The sequence below is a fragment of the Apodemus sylvaticus genome, chromosome 10, assembly GCF_947179515.1.
Source record: "Apodemus sylvaticus chromosome 10, mApoSyl1.1, whole genome shotgun sequence".
NCBI classification, from domain to species: Eukaryota; Metazoa; Chordata; class Mammalia; order Rodentia; family Muridae; genus Apodemus; species Apodemus sylvaticus.
Window position 1 is genome coordinate 35,684,730 of NC_067481.1, and position 20,899 is coordinate 35,705,628.

At 43.9% G+C, this 20,899-nt stretch overlaps 1 protein-coding gene across 1 annotated transcript; it reads left to right on the top strand.

Moving 5' to 3' along the window:
* The first annotated feature begins 19,466 nt into the window (after positions 1 to 19,466).
* LOC127694678 (olfactory receptor 4D1-like) lies at positions 19,467 to 20,408 on the top strand. Its single transcript, XM_052196258.1, has one exon. It carries the CDS (start codon positions 19,467 to 19,469, stop codon positions 20,406 to 20,408), a length of 942 nt encoding a protein of 313 aa, XP_052052218.1.
* Positions 20,409 to 20,899: the final 491 nt, after the last annotated feature.

A 20,899-nucleotide genomic window follows, 5' to 3' on the forward strand; every position in this document is an offset into this window, starting at 1 on the left:
TGAAAAAAAAAAAGAGCCTGAGATGACCACCGTCCAGTGCAGTGCATGCTGGGATGGACTCCCAGGATGGAGAGTGAGCCAGAGATGAAACAACCCCCACGTAGGGCTGTGTGGATGGCTCTGGCTGAGATGTGAGCCTAAGATGACTGACCAGCAGTCTGGCACCATGGGACCTGGAGAGAGAGCTAGCCTGAGATGGCTACCAGTTTGGCACTTTGTAGGCTAGTTGGTGTCAGGGACAGACCATGTTCAAGATGACCCCTGCCCAGAGCCATAATGCAGAAGTGGGCTTAGCATTCCTAAGACCCTTCCTGAGATGATCCCAAACACTCCAAGACCCGGCGTTTCCACTAAGAGGAGCAAGTAAGTGATGGAGAAATGGAAGAGAAAGAGAAACAGAAGGATGTGGGCACAATGAAGAGAGGCATGACTGGAGACTTGGGGGTAGTGAGGAACAGCCTGATGTGAGTAGCCAGTGATATCACCTGGGACCATGGTGGGGTCCTGGCCTGTGCTGCCACAGTGGGCCACATCTGGGTCTATGCCCCTGCAGCAGCAGGGGTCTGTTTTACTACCAAAGGCTAGGCAGATGGTCCTGGTCTAGGCTGTCACCCCAAGATATGTTGATGCCTGAGGGGTGTGCATAACTGGTCCCACCCTTCACCTGGGCATTATGGGAGAACTGGCTCTGGAGACATGAGATCAGAAGAGCTGCCCCTGCCCCTAGCCAGCTGCAGTTCTCAGGAGAGTGGGCCTTACATAGTGCCTAGGAAGCATAGTAGAGCTGGCTGTGGTTATGAGAGTTGTAGGTGAGCTGGCCCCAAGGATGAGTGTGAGAGAGATGGCTCTGCCACTCATCTCCCATACAGTTGCATGGACAAGAAACAGATACCCTCCTTACCTTCACCCTTCACCACTGGCAGCAGGCAGGAGACTTGGCTCTTGAGTCATAAGAACAGGAGAGCTTATCCTGTCACTCACTATCTGCAGCACTCAGGAAAGTGGGCCCTGCACCTCACTTGGGCATTACAGTAGAGCTAACCCTGGTTGTGTGTGTGTGTGTGTGTGTGTGTGGGGATCAGGCAAATTGGCCCCAAGGGCTTGTGGGAGAGCTTGCTTTGCCACTTGTCTACTTTGTGGTGATATGGGTAAGGGGAGATGCTCTCCTCTCTTGCCCTTTGTTACCTACAGCCAGCAGGAGAGCTGGCCCTGCCCCTCACCTGCTGCAGCATTTGGGAGAGTGGACGCTGCCACAGAGTAGAGTTGGCCTTGATGGTGTGGGTGCAGGTGAGCCAGCCCAAGAGCATGAGAGCTGGAGACCTGGCTCTGCCCCTTGTTGGCAGTGGCATTGTGTGGGCCAGCTGGGCCAGAGCAGGAGAGCTCACCCTGAAGGTTAGGAGAGCTGCCAGGCTCACCAGCTCAGGCCCAGATCCAGGGCTTTGAATTGGCTCACCCAAACATCTCCATCAATGAACTGCTGGAGTGCATGAAGAGGCTAGTCCTACAGGTTCAAAACTATAGGATGTCCATGACACAGGGCAACAATAACAGGTGTACTGGCTGGCTTTGTGTGTCAACTTAACACAGGCTGGAGTTATCACAGAGAACGGAGCTTCAGTTGGGGAAATGCCTCCATGAGATCCAACTGTGGGGCATTTTCTCAATTAGTGATCAAGCGGGGAGGACCCTTTGTGGGTGGTACCATTTCTGGGATGGTAGTCTTGGGTTCTATAAGAGAGCAGTCTGAGAAAGCCAGGGGAAGCAAGCCAATAAGTAACATCCCCCCATGGCTTCTGCATCAGCTCCTGCTTCCTGACCTGCTTGAGTTCCAGTCCTGACTTTCTTTAGTGATGAACAGCAGCATGGAAGTGTAAACACAATAAACCCTTTCTTCCCCAACTTTCTTCATGGTCATGATGTTTGTGCAGGAATAGAAACCCTGACTAAGACAACAGGATATCAGATGAGGGTCCAGTATTGAGTGGCAGAAGCCAGAGGCCTCACACCAGACCAATGTCTTATTGCAATGAGCATTTGCAAGCAAGGAAGTGTGAACAAAAGGGTATACGTAGAGACACACCATGACACACTACAGCTTCCACAGTGAGATATTTCCCCCTCTGTTGGCGGGGGAAGGTTGCAAAGGTGGAGGGCAGGTATGATGAGGGGATAATGAGTGGGATTGGGATGCACGATGTGACATTCACAAAGACCAATAAAAAATTAAAAAACAGTCTTCAGTAGAGGAGGGTGTGTGTGTGTGGGGGGGCAGTTTGTTAGGGATTAAGTGTGATTCCACAAGCAGGGCTAACCTAAGGAAGATAACAAATTGCAAAGGCACAGAACACTGCTGTGACTTATCCAGGACATTGCTGTGACTTATCCAGGGTATTGCTGTGACCCATGACTTCAAGGTTAAAGTTAGAACAAGTATTTGAGAAGCAGAGGCAGGTGGACCTCTGAGTTTGAGGCCATCCTGGTCTACATAGAGAGTTCTAGAATAGCCAGGACTACACAGAGAAACCCTGTCTTGAAAAAAAAACAACAAAAAATAGCATTTAGCATTTTTTTTTAAAAAATGAGAACTGTTATCCTTTCATATATTCAAGTGTGTTTACTTTTATTAATCTTTAATAGTTACTTCTAAGCCGTTGGAAAATTTTTAATTGTTAATTGGTTATTGAGAAGAATTATCCATTAACCCACAGGTTAGTGATAAGTATCTATGTAGCTCAATCCAAAGCCATTTTTTACATTCTGAAATCACTTTATACTCTGAAAGATACTGTTGTGCTAGGAAATGTTCATGAACCCCCAAAAGGCCACCAAGGAGCCAATTCCGATGCAACTGAATTAGTATCTCTTTATTCAAGCTCAAGCTGGTGCCATACCACCTGACACAGGAGAATGGGAGGGGGCTGGAGCCCAGTTTCAGGCAAGCATTTATAGGGGCAAGAACATAGTGTCTAGGCTGGTATATATCTGCTTCGTGTGTGTGTGTGTGTGTGTGTGTGTGTGTGTGTGTGTGTGTATTATGGCCTTTAACATAATTGGTCATTAACTTAACTTTTGCCTTCCTCCTGATTGGTGGTTTTTAGGAAGTGGAGTGTCAGGGGCATACTTTTAACTTGGAGGTGCAGATTTGTTGGAAAGTAACCTGGAAACCTTGGGCATTGCAGCACTAGACACAGGTTCTTGTTGGGGGTGGGTAACCTGGAAACTAGTGCTAGGTATCAGTCTGTTACTTAACTTGAGTTCAACCTTAGGTCAGGTTCTTTAAGATGGAATCTGAATCCAAAAGATTTGGTCTCTCAATACCAGCCTTCTTCATCTCTTCAAAATCTTTCATGGAATCATAATTTCTGTGGAAATCTACACGTACCTTTCTTGGTTCAGCCAAGCCAAGCTTACAGGGAGCTGCAACTCCCTGGGCTACAGCGAATGTGCCAGAAGACCATGCATCAAGGTTTCAGCAAAGCGCTGGAAGTCATGGTAGTATGTCCTCTACACCAGTGATTTTGTCTTTGGAAATTTTAACATTAATGTTTCTTAGGGCTGGTGTTTATTGGTTGTCTTTTCTCTTGTAAGTTGTTGAGGATTGTTCCATTTGTGTGTGTGTGTTGAATAATTTTAGTTCGTGTCCTAGAGATATTGTATTAAATCTTGTCAACATTCTAGAGGATGTCAATTTTGCTTGTTTGCTTGAATCATCCTTTCTCACCAGCCTTTTGTGTGATATGATGCCACTGCCTGATTTCTTTTCAGTGACATTTGGATCTGTCCCATGTGTCCCTGTCTGTTGGTGGTTTATGTCATGCCTCGGTTTCCAGAGCCTTTACTAGATTGCTTCAAGTTCTCCCCATGGACAGGCTTAAGGATCCATTCCCCAGCTGCCTCTGCAGTGATTTTCTCTACACAATCTGGTATGTAGGTGCCTCATTTCCTGGTACTCTGATTATAACATGGAACTTTTATCATCTCTGTGCTCTCATAAACTTTCCCTGCCTGCATCTGTCTTGGGGCCAGGGGTTGAAAACAGAGAAAAGAACACTGTGAAGTCCTTTCACCCCTTTTTTAATTATTTTTTTTAAAATGAAGGTCAGAAGAGGGCATTGAGTCCTCTGGAACAGAAGTTATGGATGGTTGTGCACTGCCATGTGGGTGCTGGGGAACCTGGAGCTTCTGCAAGAGCAGAAAGTGAAGTGGAAGTTTCTGGTTACATCATGTGATGCAGACTCACATGGTGTCTTGCTGAGGTAAGACCCATGGGAGGACACATGATGTTTGAAGAGAGTATAAATAGGACTCAACAGTCAGTGCTGGAGTACTTGTATAGCTAGCCTTGCAACAGCTTCGTTGGTCTCTCAACTTCACTGATCTTCACTACATTGAGAGAGGCACAACAGAGCTCCTAGCCATTCTGGCCAGTTCTGTTCATTCCTGCTGACTCATGCTGATTTGGTGGAGGCCTGGCTGTTTCTGCTGGATTGTGCCATCACCGCTGATTCATGTTTGGTATCCAGACACTACTGAACTGGACTGCTGGTATCTTGACAACAGAGATCAGAATCACCCCCAGAGAACTACTTCTAAACAGGTTCACATCTCTTTATCCTATTTAGCATCTTTTCTCTCCTACTGTAAGACCTCCCAAAACCGAGGGCGCTCCAGCACCCCACGCCTCGGGAGGCAACACCCAAATCACTCATGAGAAATGGTCTCGATGCAATAGCATGAGGATCTCTTTATTCCAGAATTCTGGGTTCCACAGCTGTACACCACACAGGGTTAGAGGACTGTGGACCCCGAGTGCAGAATTGGGACAGCTTTTATAAGTTCACAACGAAGCCCACGAATCACCAACCAATCATTCCTTAGCACCGAGAGCCCACAAAATGCAAGCCAATCGATTTGTACCATTCTATAGTTTTTTGTTTTTTGTTTTTGTTTTTGCTTTTTTTCCGAGACAGGGTTTCTCTGTGTAGCCCTGGCTGTCCTGGAACTCACTCGGTAGACCAGGCTGGCCTCGAACTCAGAAATCCGCCTGCCTCTGCCTCCCAGAGTGCTGGGATTACAGGCGTGCACCACCACCACCCGGCCATTCTATAGTTTTTAAGCCAATCAGTTTAAATTATCGGAGCCCCGCTCAGTGGACCAATTAGTTTCCTATTTTCTTGGAGTTTATAGCTGTGTGAACTCCTGGATAGGTAATGGTGTAAGCAGTTTACAGAAGCAAGATAAGCTTAGCTCATTTCTAGTAACCTTGTGGGGCCAGTATCACCTATTCAAGGCCTTTTTGCTAGCTCTAAACAAAGGATGGGCTCTGGAATGTGACCTTTTACCTAGTTTTTAACAAAGAGCACAAAGAGTGGGCTGAGGAATATGAAGTGTTTGGGTCTCCTTAGAAGGCTGGAGTTAGGCTGTATTTTTTATTCTTTCACTACCTTTGGATGGTGAGCTAGAAGGGGAGGTCAAAGCATTTGAGAACTCTTATTAAAAGTAGGTTTTAAAAAAATCTAAGCCTACAAGTAAGTGATCTTAACCACTGAGTCATCTCTCCAGCCCCTATCCCCCTAATTCTAAGCCAGTAGCTATGAAAGGAAAACAAAATTCAAATAGCTAACCACCATATTGGTTATTATTCAAGTTTTGACACCTCCCCAAAGTTAGCTGCTGTAATATACTGCCCAATGCTCCAGGTTTTATTTTATGTAAAATATGAAGGAGCATGGTGTTCCAGCTGTATGATAGTTTGGATGTATTGGGTAGACATTGCCTTTTTTGGTGTGACTTCATTATGTTTGAGCGTTAGTCCATTTTTGCTGCTGTAACAAAATGCCTTAGACTAAGCAATTTATGATCAGTGTAAGTTTATCTTCCTCAGGCCTGGAGGTGCCAGCAAATTGTGGTGTCTGGAGAGGTACCCCTGCACCGTAGCTAAGGCTTTCTATATGTTCTCCCATGACCCCTCTTCAGGCATTGCTGTGATTGGATTGTTTTGCCTCCAAAATTCAGAAGTGTTTTTGTGTTACAGAAGTATCCTATGAAGCCTTTAAGAGATAATTAGTCCACGAGGGCTCTTCTCCTGTGGATGAGATAATAAGGCTGGAAGGGAGTTGGTTTCTCTTGTCTTTTTGCCTTCTTCCAAGAAAGGACACATCAAGAAGACCCTCCCAGGGCCTGGAGAGATGGCTCAGTGGTTAAGAGCTCTTGCTGGTTGTGCCGGATGGTCTTATGTCAGCTTGACACACAAACTAGAATCATATGAGAGGTAGGAATCATAATTGAGAAAATGCCTCCATAAGGCATTGATGATTTATGGAGGAGGGCTCAGACCATTTCAGGTAGGGTCATCTCCGGGCTGGTGGTCCTTGGTTCTATGAAAAGCAGACCGAGCAAGCCATATGAAGCAGACCAAGAAGCAGCACCTCTTCATGGCCTCTGTATCAGCTCCTGCCTTCAGGTTCCTGCCCTGTTTGAATTCCTGTCCTGACTTCCTTTGTGATGAACAGGAATGTGGAAGTGTGAGCCAAAAGCCCTTTCCTCCTTAACCTGTTTTTTTTGGTCATGGTGTTTCATCCCAGCAATAGTAATCCTAGCTGAGACACTATTCTTCCAGAGAACTGGAGTTCAGTTCCCAGAATCTACATCAGGTAGCTCACAGCTACCTGTAACTTTAGCTCTAGGGGACTGGATATTTCTTTCTGACCTCCGTGGGCACATGCAAATATATGTTTTGCTCATACAGATATACATACAAATGCACATAAATAAAGCAAATACAAATAAATCTCAAAAAAGTTTTTCTTTTTGACTCTTCCGAAATGCACACACACACACACACACACACACACAAATAAAGGTAAAAAATAAATGAAAGAAGTCTTGAAGTAAGCAAGAAAGAAACCACTTAGCTAGACGTGATGGCTTTTAATCTGCTCTTGAGAGGCTGGAGCGGCTGGACCATGACTTTGAGGCCAGCTTGTGCTTGTATGGAGTTTCAGGCCATCCTGAGGTTCAAGGTAAAAAGTAAACAGAGACTGGACAGGGTGAGGATGACAGATGGTAAAGTGTTTGTCATGAAACCATAGGGACCTGAGTTTGAATATTAGTTTTTATCAATATTCCAATAGTTTCAGGCCTGCCCCCTCCCTGATTTTTTTTTAAGTCTTTAAGTTCTTATATACATGGAAGGGGCCCCAAGGAGGCAAATCAACTCTCATGAAGAAGTAAGAGGTCCCTGTCCCAATGTAAGAGTTAACTACAAAGCTACAGTAATCAAAACAGTATGGTGCTAGCATAAGAACAGGCCACAAAGCAATGAAATAGAGTGGAGTATCTGGAAACAAACCTAAACCTTTATGGGCAGTTCGTTTTCCACAAGGGTGACAAAGGCCATTCTATGGAGAAAGAACAGTTTCTGTAACAAAAAGTAGGGGACAACTGGGCATCCACGCCCAAAACAGTGAAGTTGGACATCTGCCTTGCTCTACACAGAAGAATTAACTGGAACAAATCAATGAGGTAAGTTCAAGGCTAAAGCTGTAAAACTCCCCTATTCATGTGTTTATTTATTTAAATCAGTGTACAAAGCAATGGGTTTCACTAACCCATTTCCATGCTCACTTTGTTTGGTTGATTGTCCTCTGTCACTTCAGTCCCATCCCTTGGCATTGTGCCTTTGTCCTTCAGAGGTCCCCATTTTTGCTTTCATTTCTCTGTATTCTATGACTTTCCCTCCCTTAGGACATCATTTCCCTTTATCACTGTCCCTCACAGCCTGTGCCCACCCCACATGTGCCCACATACAGAAAATGTGGTATTTTCTTTTGAATTTGAGTTAGTTTAACACAACAATTCCCTGTCAATGTCATGATTTCATTGTCCTTCGAAGCTGAATAAGCTTCCATTTTTTAAAATGCACTGAATTTTCTTTCTTTCTTTTTAAAATGTGTGTGTGTGTGTGTGGTGTGTGCATGCATATGTGCATGGGGAGCATGCATGTGTGTGCATAGGCACTTAGAGGCCAGAAGAGATGTCAGATTCCTCTGAGCTTGAGGTGCAGGCATTTGCAGGGTGTTAGGCTTGTTCCAGGGGGTCCTGGGGTCTGAATTCCTATCCTCACGATTGCACAGCAATCTCACCAGCCCCCATATTTGCTTTATTCATTCATCTGTTGATGGGCATTTAAGCTGATTCCACTTCCTAACTATCATGAACAGCACAGCAATGAACATAGCTATGACGATATCTCTGTGCTGGGACTTAGTCTTTTGTGAATGTACACAGGAGGTGTTTTACTGGTGCATATGGTAATTTGATTTTTAAAGTCACATATTGCTTTCTTTTGTGTTTGCACCAGTTTACATATCTGCAGAGGGAATCTCTTGTGCAATGTGTGGAAACATTCATCTGTCAATAAAAACACTTATAGCCAATGAGCTAAGGCAGGATTAGAAGGTGGGACACCTGGTAGAAACAAGAGATAGGATTCTGGGAAAGTAGTCAGGCACGGAGGTTCACTGGGGAACACTAATGGAGACAGATTTATGAAACAGAGGACCAGGTAACCAGCCATGTGCCATAGCTTAGAATAGAATAGATGGGCAATTGAGTTAGGAGCTAGCTGGGGAACAAGTCAAAGCTATTAGCTTAGACATTTATTCATATATAAGAAGTCTGAGTCCTTATTTCTGGGAACAAAGTTGCTGGGTAGAAAAACACACTGACTATGCACATTGACAATAAATAAGAGGCCCTCTCTTTCATATGTCTGCATTCTTGCCTACAGTTTTGGTAATTTGATTTCTTGACATTAGCCATTCTAAATGAGGTAAGATCAAGTCTCAAAGCAGATGTCATATGAATTTTCTTTAATGGCTAAGTATGATATGATGAACACTTGAAGATATACTTATTGTCTATTTGGGTTTCTTCTTTTGGACATTGGCAGCTATATGTTTTCCCTTTCAGACTGACCTTAGCTGTACCCCAAAGGATCTGGTAGGTTATGCTATCATTTTAAATCATTTCAGAGATATTTTAATTTCCTTCCTGATTCTTCAGCGATTCAGTGTTTATTCAAAAGTGTCTGTTCATTCTTCAGGAGTTGGTGTAGTTTCTCTTGCAGAGGATTTCTAGTTCTATTTCATTGTGGGTTGATAAGATACAAGGGGTTTGTTCTCTCTCTCTTTCTCTCTCTCTCTCTCTCTCTCTCTCTCACGCACACACACACATACATACACACACACATTAAGGCTTTCTTTGTGGCATATAAGATGAGTGACTTTAGAAAAGGTTTTATGAACCTCTGAAAAGAGTATGTATTCCCTGTCTGGAATAGTCTATAGCTCTCTGATAAATCCATTTGACCTATGATGTAATTGAAGTCTGGGTTTCATTGTTGTTATTTAGCTTAGATGACCGATCTGAAAGTGACACTGGGATGTGGAGTCTCCTTGCTGTGTCAGGACCCTTCTTGCTTTTCATGCCTTTTAGAATTTGCTTGAGGAAATTGGGAGCCAGGGATACAGTACATAAGTATTTGTAATTGTTGTTTCTCCTTGTTGAATAGCTTCTGTCTTTGTATGTGAGTTGACATTTTCTGCTTAACAGCTTTTATCGTTGTTTACCGGTTTTGTAACTTTGATATCTTGACGATGATATTTCACAAGAAGTTTCTTCTCTGGCCATATCTGTTTGGGGTTCTATATGCCTCTTGTGTTTGCATGTCTATTTATTTTCTGGGTTTGGGAAATTTTCTGCTATAATTTAATGGAATTAATTTAGGTTTTATTTCAGCTCCTATCTCTAGTCTATGTTTAAGTCTAGTCTATCTCTAGTCTTAAGTTTAAGAATTAAAGGTTCTATGAATCTTTAGGACATAGCCTAGAGTTCTTGGAAGTTCGAGTCATATTCTTTTTATTTTATTTTATTTTGTCTTTTTCAGCCATGGCTGTTGTAATGGCTGGTTTTGTGTGTCAACTTGACACAGGCTGGAGTTATCACAGGAAAAGGAGCTTCAGTTGGGGAAGTGCCTCCATGAGATCCAGCTGTGGGGCATTTTCTCAATTAGTAATCAAGTGGGGAGGGCCCCTTGTGGGTGGTACCACCTTTGGGCTGGTGTTCTTGGGTTCTATAAGAGAGCAGGCTGAGCAAGCCAAGGGAAGCAAGCCAGTAAGAAACATCGCTCCATGGCCTCTGCATCATCTCCTGCTTCCTAACCTGCTTGAGTTCCAGTCCTGACTTCCTTTTGTGATGAACAGCAATGCGGAAGTGTAAGCTGAATAAACCCTTTCCTCCCTAATTTGCTTCTTGGTCATGATGTTTGTGCAGGAATAGAAACCCCAACTAAGACAGCTGTCCTGGACTTGCTCTAAGCTGGCCTTGAACTCACAGAGATCCACCTTCCTCTGCCTCCAGAGTGCTGGGATTAAAGGTGTGCGACACCATGCCTGGCTAACTATTTCTTTATATATGTCTAGTGTATTGTTGTCTCAGTCTTGTTTGCCATCCCTGAAATTCATTCTTCTGAGCCTCAATTTCCTTGCCGAATTCACTCCCCAAGTTTAAGTTCCTCCTCTGAATTATTAACCATTTTATGCATGTGGGAAGTTTCTTGTCTAGGTCCTGAATTGTTTCCTTACTTAATCTATCTGGTTATTTGAGTAGTTTCTATGGTCACTGATACTTTAAAAAAATAAGATCCTGAAGGTCTTTTCCTGGCAGTTAAGTTGCTACATGATCTTTTTGTTGTGAGTTTGTGGAGGCGTCAGAATGGAATGAAAAACTAAAGCTCTTAGATGAAATAGACCATATCTTCATGACCCAACGTGTGGCAGTGGAGAGTTAAACTTGAGGCCAAGATCATAATACACACACACACACACACACACACAACCAAGATGTTCTTTATAGCATGTTATATTTTTAAGAATGTAAGCCATGTAGTGTGTGCTGCTGTCTGCTGCAGTCAGGAATCAGATGCAGGAGGATCATGAATTAAGGCCAGTCTGGGCTACATATTGAGGTCCTGTATCAAAAGTGTGAAAGGATAATCTTCAGAATGGAGAAAATATTTATAATACCTTTAAAATTTTCCATTTAAGGGACTGGACAGATGGTTCAGCTGTCAAGAGCTCATCCACAGGTCCTGAGTTCAATTCCCAGCAACCACATGGTGACTTACAGCCATTTGTAGTGGGATCGGAGGCCCTCTTCCGGTGTGTCTGAACACAGCTACAGTGTACTCACATACATTAAATAAGTAAATAAATAAAGAAATAAATCTTTAAACAAGAACTGTGAACCAGTAAACCATTGTTTTTAAAAACTTTTTTCCATTTATTGTGTGTGTGTGTGTGTGTGTGTGTGTGTGTATGTGTGTACCCCTAAGCATGTGCAGAGGTCAGAAGATAACTTTCAGTAGTTGTCTCCTTTTATCTTGTTGATCCTGGTGATAAAACTTAGGTCTTCAGGCTTGGTTGGAAGAACTTTTAACTGATCCATTTCATCAGCCTCCAACTTTTTATATCTAATAATGGTTCAGTATCAGCTAGACTGTGTAAAAATTGTGTAATAATCAAGTAACAAAAATAAGCGACCCAATTTGAAAAATAAGGCCCAGGAATATAACTCAGATGGTAGAGTATTTGCTTTATATTCATGAAGCACTGGGTTGGGTCCCTAGCACCATGCAAATAAACAAATATAAATAAATAAGCACAAAGTTTTTGAATTGGTATTTCTCCAAAGAAGATATTTGAATGACCAATAAACAAATAAAACATCAAACATCACTGAGAATATGCATAGTCAGACTATGAGATACCATTTTATCTTCACAAGGATGGCTGTCCTAAAAAGACAGATGGTGTGAGGGTTGAATGAATAATGTGCCCACAGACTTAGACATTTGAACCTTGGTCCCCAGTTGGTTGCTCTGTTTCGGCAAGGCTTATGCCACTGGAGGAGGGCTTTGGGAGTTTAAAGACTCACATATTTTGGATTTGTCCTCTGCTTCCTGTTTGCAGTTCAAAACGTGAGCCCTTAGCTTCCTACAGCTAAGCTTCACTCCAGCCTCACGATTCCTACCCTCTGCAACTGTAAGCCTAAGAAAACTCTCTCTTCTTTAAGTTGCCTTAGTCATGGTAAGTTTTATCATAGCAATAGAAAAGTAACTGATGCAGATAGTAAAGTGTATTGGTAACGATGTGGAGAGTATAATCTTTATACGCTTCTGGTAGGTAATAGAGTGGCATTTTGAAAAACAGTCTGGCTATTCTTCAAAATGTTAGCAGAGACTGGTCTATAAAACCCAGTGATCCCATATCCAGGTATATGTCCCAGATGAATGAAAGTGTATCTCCATATAAAATATTTTTCATGACTATCTCTAGCTCCTTAACCATAATACCTACAAAGTAGAAACAGCCCAAATGTCCAATAATTATACTAAATAGACAAATGAATGTGGTATATCCATTCAATGGAATATACTTTAGTCATGAAAAGGAACAAAGTATTGGTACACGTCACAACATGAATGAAACCTGAAAGCAAGCAAAGGAAACCAGATACAAAACCAGTGATGAAATACCAGAACAGGCTAACCCACAGAGGCAAAAGCAGATTATTGGTTGCCGGAAGTTTAGGAGAACAGAAAGGAAAATGGATGTTAATGGATACAAGGTACCTTTGGGGAATGATGGAAATGTGCTGGAGGTAGTGACAAAGCCACAGAAAGCTGTACACACACTAAACCCCACAGAGTTGTATCTCTGTTGTTGTCTTATTAAGACAGGATTTTTCTGTGTAGCCCTGGCTGTCCTAACACTCACCCTGTAGACCAGGCTGGCCTCAAACTCAGAGATCTGCCTGCCTCTGCTTCCCGAATGCTGGGATTAAAGACATGTAATCCCACTGCCTGGCTGAATTGTACACATTAAAGTTGTGAGTAAAGGGCTGGAGAAATGGCTTAGCAGTTAAGGGAACTGGCTGCTCTTCCAGACGACCTGAGTTTGTTTCCCCGAGTCCACATGGCCGCTGACAGCTGTCTTACCTCCAGTCCCAGGGGATCTAATGCCTCTGTTGGCACTGGGCATACATAGTGCACAGACATACATGTAGGTAAAACATCCATATACATAAGGTAAGTAAATAAACAAAACATTAAAAAACTTAGTAGCTCATAAGGTAAAATAATGAATGTATGTTGATGTAGGTCTGGAATCTTAGCTATCTGAGAGGTTGCGACAAAAAGATAGTAAGTTCAGAGTGAACCTGGGCTGTAGAGTGAGTTCAAGGCAAGTGAGAGCCTTCAAAATGGAAAGTAAGAGGAAAGATGGGACTCCGCTGCATGCTAGAGCACTAGTGTACCATGCGAGAGACCCTGGATACAACCCCCGGAATTCGGTAAGAACTAGATGTGAATTATATCTTGAGAGTGAATGTAGCCAATTTATGAGTAATTCACTCTGGCTTGAGAAGAGTTTGTGAGTTGAGATGAAGGAGTACAGGCGAGAAAGGCTGGGGCTCAGTCTGTAGAGGGGGTGGCTTGGATCTTGTCTTAGGACCCTGATCACTTTTCTGAGTATAGTGACTGAGAAGGCCAACACCCAGCGCTGTCCATGGTGCTGACCCACAGGGCTTTGTCCTTGCAACCCCCCTCTAGGACTGGCTTCCCCTAGGAGCTCTTATGTTGGTCCTGTGATTTGTCATCCTAAGCCCTGGCCCCAAGGCAGTCTCTCAATGATTACCTGCCTCTGATGCAAGAGCTCACGACTTTTTTTTTAATAACTCCCATCGCTCCTCTGCCCTCAGTAGTCTGAGCCCATCTTCATTCCAAGAATTAAGACTAACTTTTGTCCCCAGAGGAATTGTCCTTCTTAAGGATAATCCTCTATGTTCTGGCCTGAGAGACGGACTGAAGAATGGAGCTGTAGGAGAAAATGAAGGCTCTGAGTCTCCTTGGCCATTTGGGCTGGAGGTAGGTGGTGGCTTCCCATGGCCTTCCCATGGCTGAGTCATGGCTGAGAGACTCCGGATAAAACCCATAGTGAGACCAGCACAGGGCAGAGGGAAGGTATGGTGAAGTCACCAGTCAAGAATCCTGGAGGAAGGAGATTTGGAGAATAGTTAGTTTTATCTAGAGCTAAGACTTTTGCCTATACCAGTTTATGTTGGGGAAAATTTAGGATAGAAGGTGGGAGGGAAGGCGAAATATAGACAGAGTTCTCTCCCCCAGTGCCCACATCCATACAGCAGCTTCTTCCCACACCCAGAGAAAAGGCAACTCTCTCACTTCCCACTCTCTAATATTCCCTTTTTAATCTTCTCCGGTCCCACCTTCCTCCTCCTGCCTCTCCACTCTCCTACTCACCCCAGATTTCCATTCCTTCTCCATGGCCACTCTTCTGCTTTACTATCTCTGCTTTTAAATCAGTGTCTACTCGACCTGTTACTGCTCCAAGGGAAGTCACATGCTAGGTCCATCCCTGTGTGGCGAGCTCACTTCTCCTCTCTCAGTGGCATGTAGACTGATTTCCTAAGGGCAATGGCCAATGAAGGACACAACGGAGTGACAGCAGAAAGTGCTTGGGAGTCTCCTGCCTTCCCCACCTGTATTCACATCTCTTCCCACCTGCAACCCCTCCGAGCTTGCCTTCTTGCTCCTACGGGTGGAGGAAGCATTGCAAAGACTCTTAGAGATTTGTGGGAGAAATGTCGACCTTTCTAGGGCAATGCTTGAGCTTTCTCAAGCACACAGGTGTTAGGAACGAGGACTCTTGTCTTCCTTCCCAGGCCCCTTCATCCATTCTTCAGCTTCCAGGGGTTTGGCCCATTTCAACACTTCAGTCACCACAGAGTAAGCCTGTGAGAGGCTGTGTGCACTGGACACCATGTGCTAGCCGGCATATTGGCCTCACATTGAGATTATAATACATGAGGTGACAGAGACATCCTCATGGAAAAATACTGATGCAGGGCAATCTTCTAGAAGACCTGGAGACTTCTAAACCTTCAGAAAAGGGTGTGATTCAGATGACTGAGCAGGACCAGACAGTATCCACACATGGGGCACTGTTACCTGAGGGACCTTGGAGGAGCCCAGCTCTGATGACACTGAAACGTCTTAGAGGAAAACAAGGCAGAAGAGAATGGTAGTTCTGGGCACAGATTCTGAGTCCAATTTAGATTTGGCTCTGCTTGTCATTCTCAGTGTGACGTGGGGCAGTTATTTACTCCTGGTAAGCTTCAGTTTATTATAGAGATAATTCATTGTATTTCCTATACATTATAATCATTTAATAAGGGAATGCTTCTGAAATATTTAGCATAGTGCCTAACACACAGGAAACACCCTATAAATAAATACTGATGAGTATTACCATAAGGATAAATGATTTTGATTACTACTAAGGTGGCAGATTACTCTAGAGAGATGGGCCACTCTCTAGATAGATGTGAGAACACGCCTGGAATTCTGTCTAAATGTCAGCTCTTTCCAGCAGACAATAAACAGCCTTGGAATTCTTTGGAAGTCATTTTGAGTTAGACAGGGGAAGGTATCTCTTGAGAAATTGATTGCATACTATGCATTACAGTGTGAATTAAAATGGAGCACAATCTGGAGTCAGGAATCCTCCCAGGAGCCCCGCACAGTAAGTCAGGTGGGAGGGATAACTGGTCAGTGATTTCAACAGAAGAGCTATTCTGCTCTAAAGAGAATATGTGCAGGATCCATATGTGCCTGGCTGGGTGAGGGGCTAGGAGGTGAGACAGGAGAGCCAGAGGTGAATTTGGGTTGAAGACCTGGAGTGAGCATGAGCATAGACGGATAAGGACAGGTGGGACCTCATGGAACAGGGCTGCTAGGAGAAAGGTCGAGGCTGCATCCGTTAAGGCTACTCTGGGAAGTGTGTGTGAGAACCTGGAAAGCAGAGGGGGAAATGGCTGCTTATGCAGTGGGGACTTGCTGTTTTCTGTTCTTTATTCTCACAGCTTGGTGTGTGTGTGTGTGTGTGTGTGTGCACATCTTACACACACACTTCTCTCCTACCCCTCATCCCTGCCTTCTGCTCCTCTCCTGTTGGTGTTTTGGGGTTTCCCATCTCTGTACTCAGGACATCTTTCCTCAGGACAGGGCTGAGCTAACAGGCTGGTGTTGAGCAACACTGAGACATCTTAGGCTCTCTCCCTGACTTCCTTTGTTCTCTTACTGTGATATATGTACATATATATGTATATATATATATGCATATATGCATATATTTCAATATATATATTTGCTAAGTGGAAATCTCACCATTTCTAAACTATAAGAAATGAGAAAAATTAGTAAAGGAGAAGAAATATATATCTATAAAATCAGTTCCTTCAACTGGATATAAACACTAGCCACCACTGTTAGCATTTTGATCTTATAATATTTTAACAAAATGTCAGCCAGGCATGGTGGTCTCTCCTTGCAATCCCAGCACTCAGGAGTTGGGGAGATTGTCCCAGGTTTGAGGCTAGCCTGATTTATATCCAGGCCAGAGCTTCACAGTGAGATCCTGTTTCAAAAACCACTTCAAATGCTAAAAATGTTTTGTGACTGTTTCTTTAAAATAATACCAATACATAATAAACTAAAATCCCATACAACCAAATTTCATTTTAGAACATGAATTTATCACACCTAGGATTTTATCACATGGAGAGGTCATGTTTTATTTTAGCAATGCATTGTACATGGTTGTTTACATTCCTTGTGGCTTAGTCAAATTATAAGTACTGTGTGGGGAATGTACTTATTCTTCAATATACATTTTTAGAATTAGCTTTTATTGTTCTGACAAATACCTAAGAGAGAATCTAACAAATGTGTGGATGTGGTTTATATTTCGAGCTATGGTTGGACCACAGTGATTTATATTTTCTAAACTCTTAACAGTGAGGAGAAGTCCAAGTTTTAAAACATATCCTGCTGATGTAATAACCCAAGATGTGCATTTCTCTTATATTTTAATTTCTTGGGTGGTTGGCGAATTGCAGATAAATTTTAACTATTTTTCCATAGGTAATAAAAAGGTCTGAATATCTTTAAAAAGACAAAAGTTGGATCTCTTGGTGGCATGCTGGTCTCAGGACACAGCATTTGCCACAGGTGTGGTCATCATGGTTGGTTCTCAGGAACAGAAGGGAGTCCGTTTTTTACTAGCAGGTAATTAATGTGAGTGGTGCGGGCACTCGGGAGTGAGGAACAATGGTAGGCATTTTCATTTGTGAATTTTGTGGATTTGGTACATTGTAAATAAATCTTAAATATTACATCTAGGAGCACTGCATCTTAGCTGTCTATCATCTTATCTAGGAGATACAATTCCATCACCTGTTACTTCATTTTCAAATCTTTTTATCATAACCTATGCATAGTTTATTTAAAGTAAAAATTCCAAATAATAGAGACATAAATATCAAAATTAGAGTACCTCTGAGGCCTTTCATATTTAATAAAAATGTGCGTGTGGTATGCATATACGTCTAGGCTCACACACATGTGCATGTGTGTGTGGAGGCCAGAGGTTGACATCTTTCTCCATCACTCTGGGTGATGGGGCTCTAAAGTCTGGTCCTTGCACTTGAAGCACAAACAGCTTATCCACCAAATCATTTCTCTGTAGCCCTCATCTTATTTCTTTAAATTTTATTTTATCTTTCTGTGGTGGTGGTGTTTCATGACATATCTGGGTGCGTGGTACACATGGTCAGAGGACAACTTTGTGGAGTTAGTTCTCTCAGAAGTTAACATAGGTTTCTGGGATCAATCTTAGGTCATCAGGCTTACCACAAGTTTGTTGCCCACTAAGCCATCCTACCAACCCTCACCTCCTCCTTTTCCTCTTCCTCTTCCCCTCCTCCCTTCCTCCTTTTTCTCTTGGTTTTTGAGACAGGGTTTCTCAGTATAGCCCTGGCTGTCCTGGAACTCATTCTATAGACCAGGCTGGCCTCGAGCTCAGAGATCCCCTGCCTTCAGGAAGCATTGCTTAAACGGGCCTGTGCTGAGAGTTGTGGAAACCACAGCGTAAGCAGCGTGAGCCATCCTGAACCATTGCTTTTACACAAACACTGATGATTGACACAACAATATTTAGGGGATTGCTATGCCTCATAGATGTAGATAATCTTTGAGAGAACTGTGTTTGAGATTTCCCCCTAGTTCCCATTCACCATACTTGAATTTTACTTGTAATTATGTATATATTTGTGTGTGGGTTTATATATGTAGTATGCATGCAGTGCCTACAGAGGCCTGGAAGTCCCTTGGAGCTGGAGTTATAGGCTGTTGTGAGCCACTCCATATGAGGTCTGGGAACTGAACTTGGGTCTTTTGTAAGAGCAAGAAGAGCTTAAAACTGCTGAGTCATCTCTTCAGGCCCCATACGTAAAAATTTTAAATGTCACAAAGATTGCCTAGCGTGATGTGTCTATAGAACATTTGCATAGGTTTTAAATACATAGTTTGAGAGTCTCAGGAAGATTGGTATTTGGCCTGAGCTTCTCCAAGTTGCTCAACATCAACCACGCATACACACCATCAGAGAAGCGCAGAAGTAGAAAAATACAAACCCCATGAATCAAACTAGTTCATGATCCCCAGATCATCTTCCTGATTCTTCCTCCACTTACATCAGACTGTGTGCACCCCGATTTCTTTACTGTGTTGGGATTTGTTGTTGGTGTTGGGTTTTGGTTTTCCAAGGCAGCGGTTCTCTGTGTAGGCCTGGCTGTGCTAGAACTCCCTCTGCAGACCAGGCTGGCCTCAAACTCACAGAGATCTGCCTGCCTCTGCCTCCAAAGTGCTGGGATTAGAGGAGTGTGCCACCACCATCAGGTTCACAATTTCTTATAGTAAACACCTCTCTTCAGACATGACCCCTGTACATCTTCCCCCCTCCACACTCCTGCCATGGGGTGTCTGTTTCCCTCATGTCACGACTCTCTGCATCCTCTCGTGATCTATGCACATATGTGAATGGGCCCATGATTCCAGGTGTGTAATAACATGTTTATTTGCTCGCCAATTGTTTCAAAATTGGTGAAAGGCCATATCCAGGATGCTGGAGGTATGAAAAAGAGTTAGAAATAAACCCTTGTCCAAAGACATTGTGGTCCAGGGGAAGAGGGAGCTTGCAGCTATAAATGCCTATGATACAATGCGAGATGAAGTCAGGGCGCTAAGTCAGCGGGGACTTGTGATGTCTTTATCTTCCTGGGAAGCTCTGTCGAGTCATACCTAAATAATAACTTTGACCAATTCAATCCTGATCCTGCAAAGCACAAAACAAAACAGAAAAATGAGAGACCAAACAAATGAACAAAACCCAAATCCACCAACCAACCAACCAAAAAACCCAAAACCTGACTGTTTGTTCACAATGTTTTACATTGTGTTATCTCTCTAGGCACACAGGGAGGGCCCCATGGAACACCAGAACATCACATGGGTGTCAGAGTTCATTCTCTTAGGTTTCTCACAGACTCAAGAACTCCAGAAACTCCTGTTTGTGGTGTTTCTGTGTGTCTACATCACCACTGTGGTGGGAAACATCCTTATCCTGGTTACTGTGACCTTTGACCCCAGGCTGGACATGCCTATGTATTTTCTGCTTCGGAACCTGGCCGTCATAGATCTCAGTTATTCTACAGTCACCTCCCCCAAGATGCTGGTGGACTTCTTCCACGAGCCCAAGACCATCTCCTACCAGGGCTGCATGGCACAGATCTTCTTCTTTCATCTCCTGGGAGGTGGGACGGTCTTCTTCCTCTCCGTGATGGCCTATGACCGCTACATAGCCATCTCCCGGCCCCTGCACTATGTCACCATCATGAACACCAGGCTGTGTGTGTGGCTGGTGGTGGCTGCCTGGGTAGGAGGCTTTGCCCACTCCATTGTCCAGCTGTTTCTGATGCTCCCGTTGCCCTTTTGTGGCCCCAATGTCCTGGATAACTTCTACTGTGATGTCCCTCAAGTGCTGAGACTTGCCTGCACGGACACCTCCCTCCTGGAGCTCCTCATGATCTCCAACAGTGGGATGCTGGTCCTCATCTGGTTCCTCCTCCTTCTCATCTCCTACACTGTCATCTTGGTGATGCTGAGGTCACACTCGGGGCAGGCGAGGAGGAAGGCGGCGTCCACCTGCACCACCCACATCATTGTGGTGTCTATGATCTTCATCCCCTGCATCTATATCTACTCCAGGCCCTTCAGCCCCTTTCCCTTGGACAAGGCCGTGTCCATCAGTTACACAGTCTTGACCCCCATGCTCAACCCCATGATCTACACGCTCAGGAACCAGGAGATGCAGGCGGCCATGAAGAGACTTGCAGAGCACTTGGTGCTTACTAAAAGGGATGAGCTTTAATCAGAGTGTCTTTCCAATGGCAGATTTCTCTGGACTTGTGCCACCCTGGGAAAAAAGCAGAGATAAGTCCTTATACACAATAAAGGGCTGGGGAGAACGTTCAGCTGGTGTTTTCCTTGAGGACACCAAGGCCTGAATTCAATCCGCAGAACTCACGTGCATAATCCCAGGCATAGCAATGCCTGCTCAGAATCCTAAAGTTGGAGAGAAGGGGACCCTGGGCATCACTGGCCAGCCAGCCCTGAGGATGTAAGGGCAAGTGAGATGCACTTTCTAAAATAAACCTGTTGTGCACCAATCCTTCCTGTGGCTGAAGTTAACATCCTTTAAAATCTATATTACATCTCTGCTACCCCAAACCCAGTGGAGGAAGTGGCTGCTAGAGCCACTTACCTGAATTCTTACATGGCTGGCCTGTCCTGCACCCTCTCATGGTGAGTCTGCCTCTTTCTTCTCTCCTGGTTCCTCGCCTGAGCAAATCTCCAAGTCTC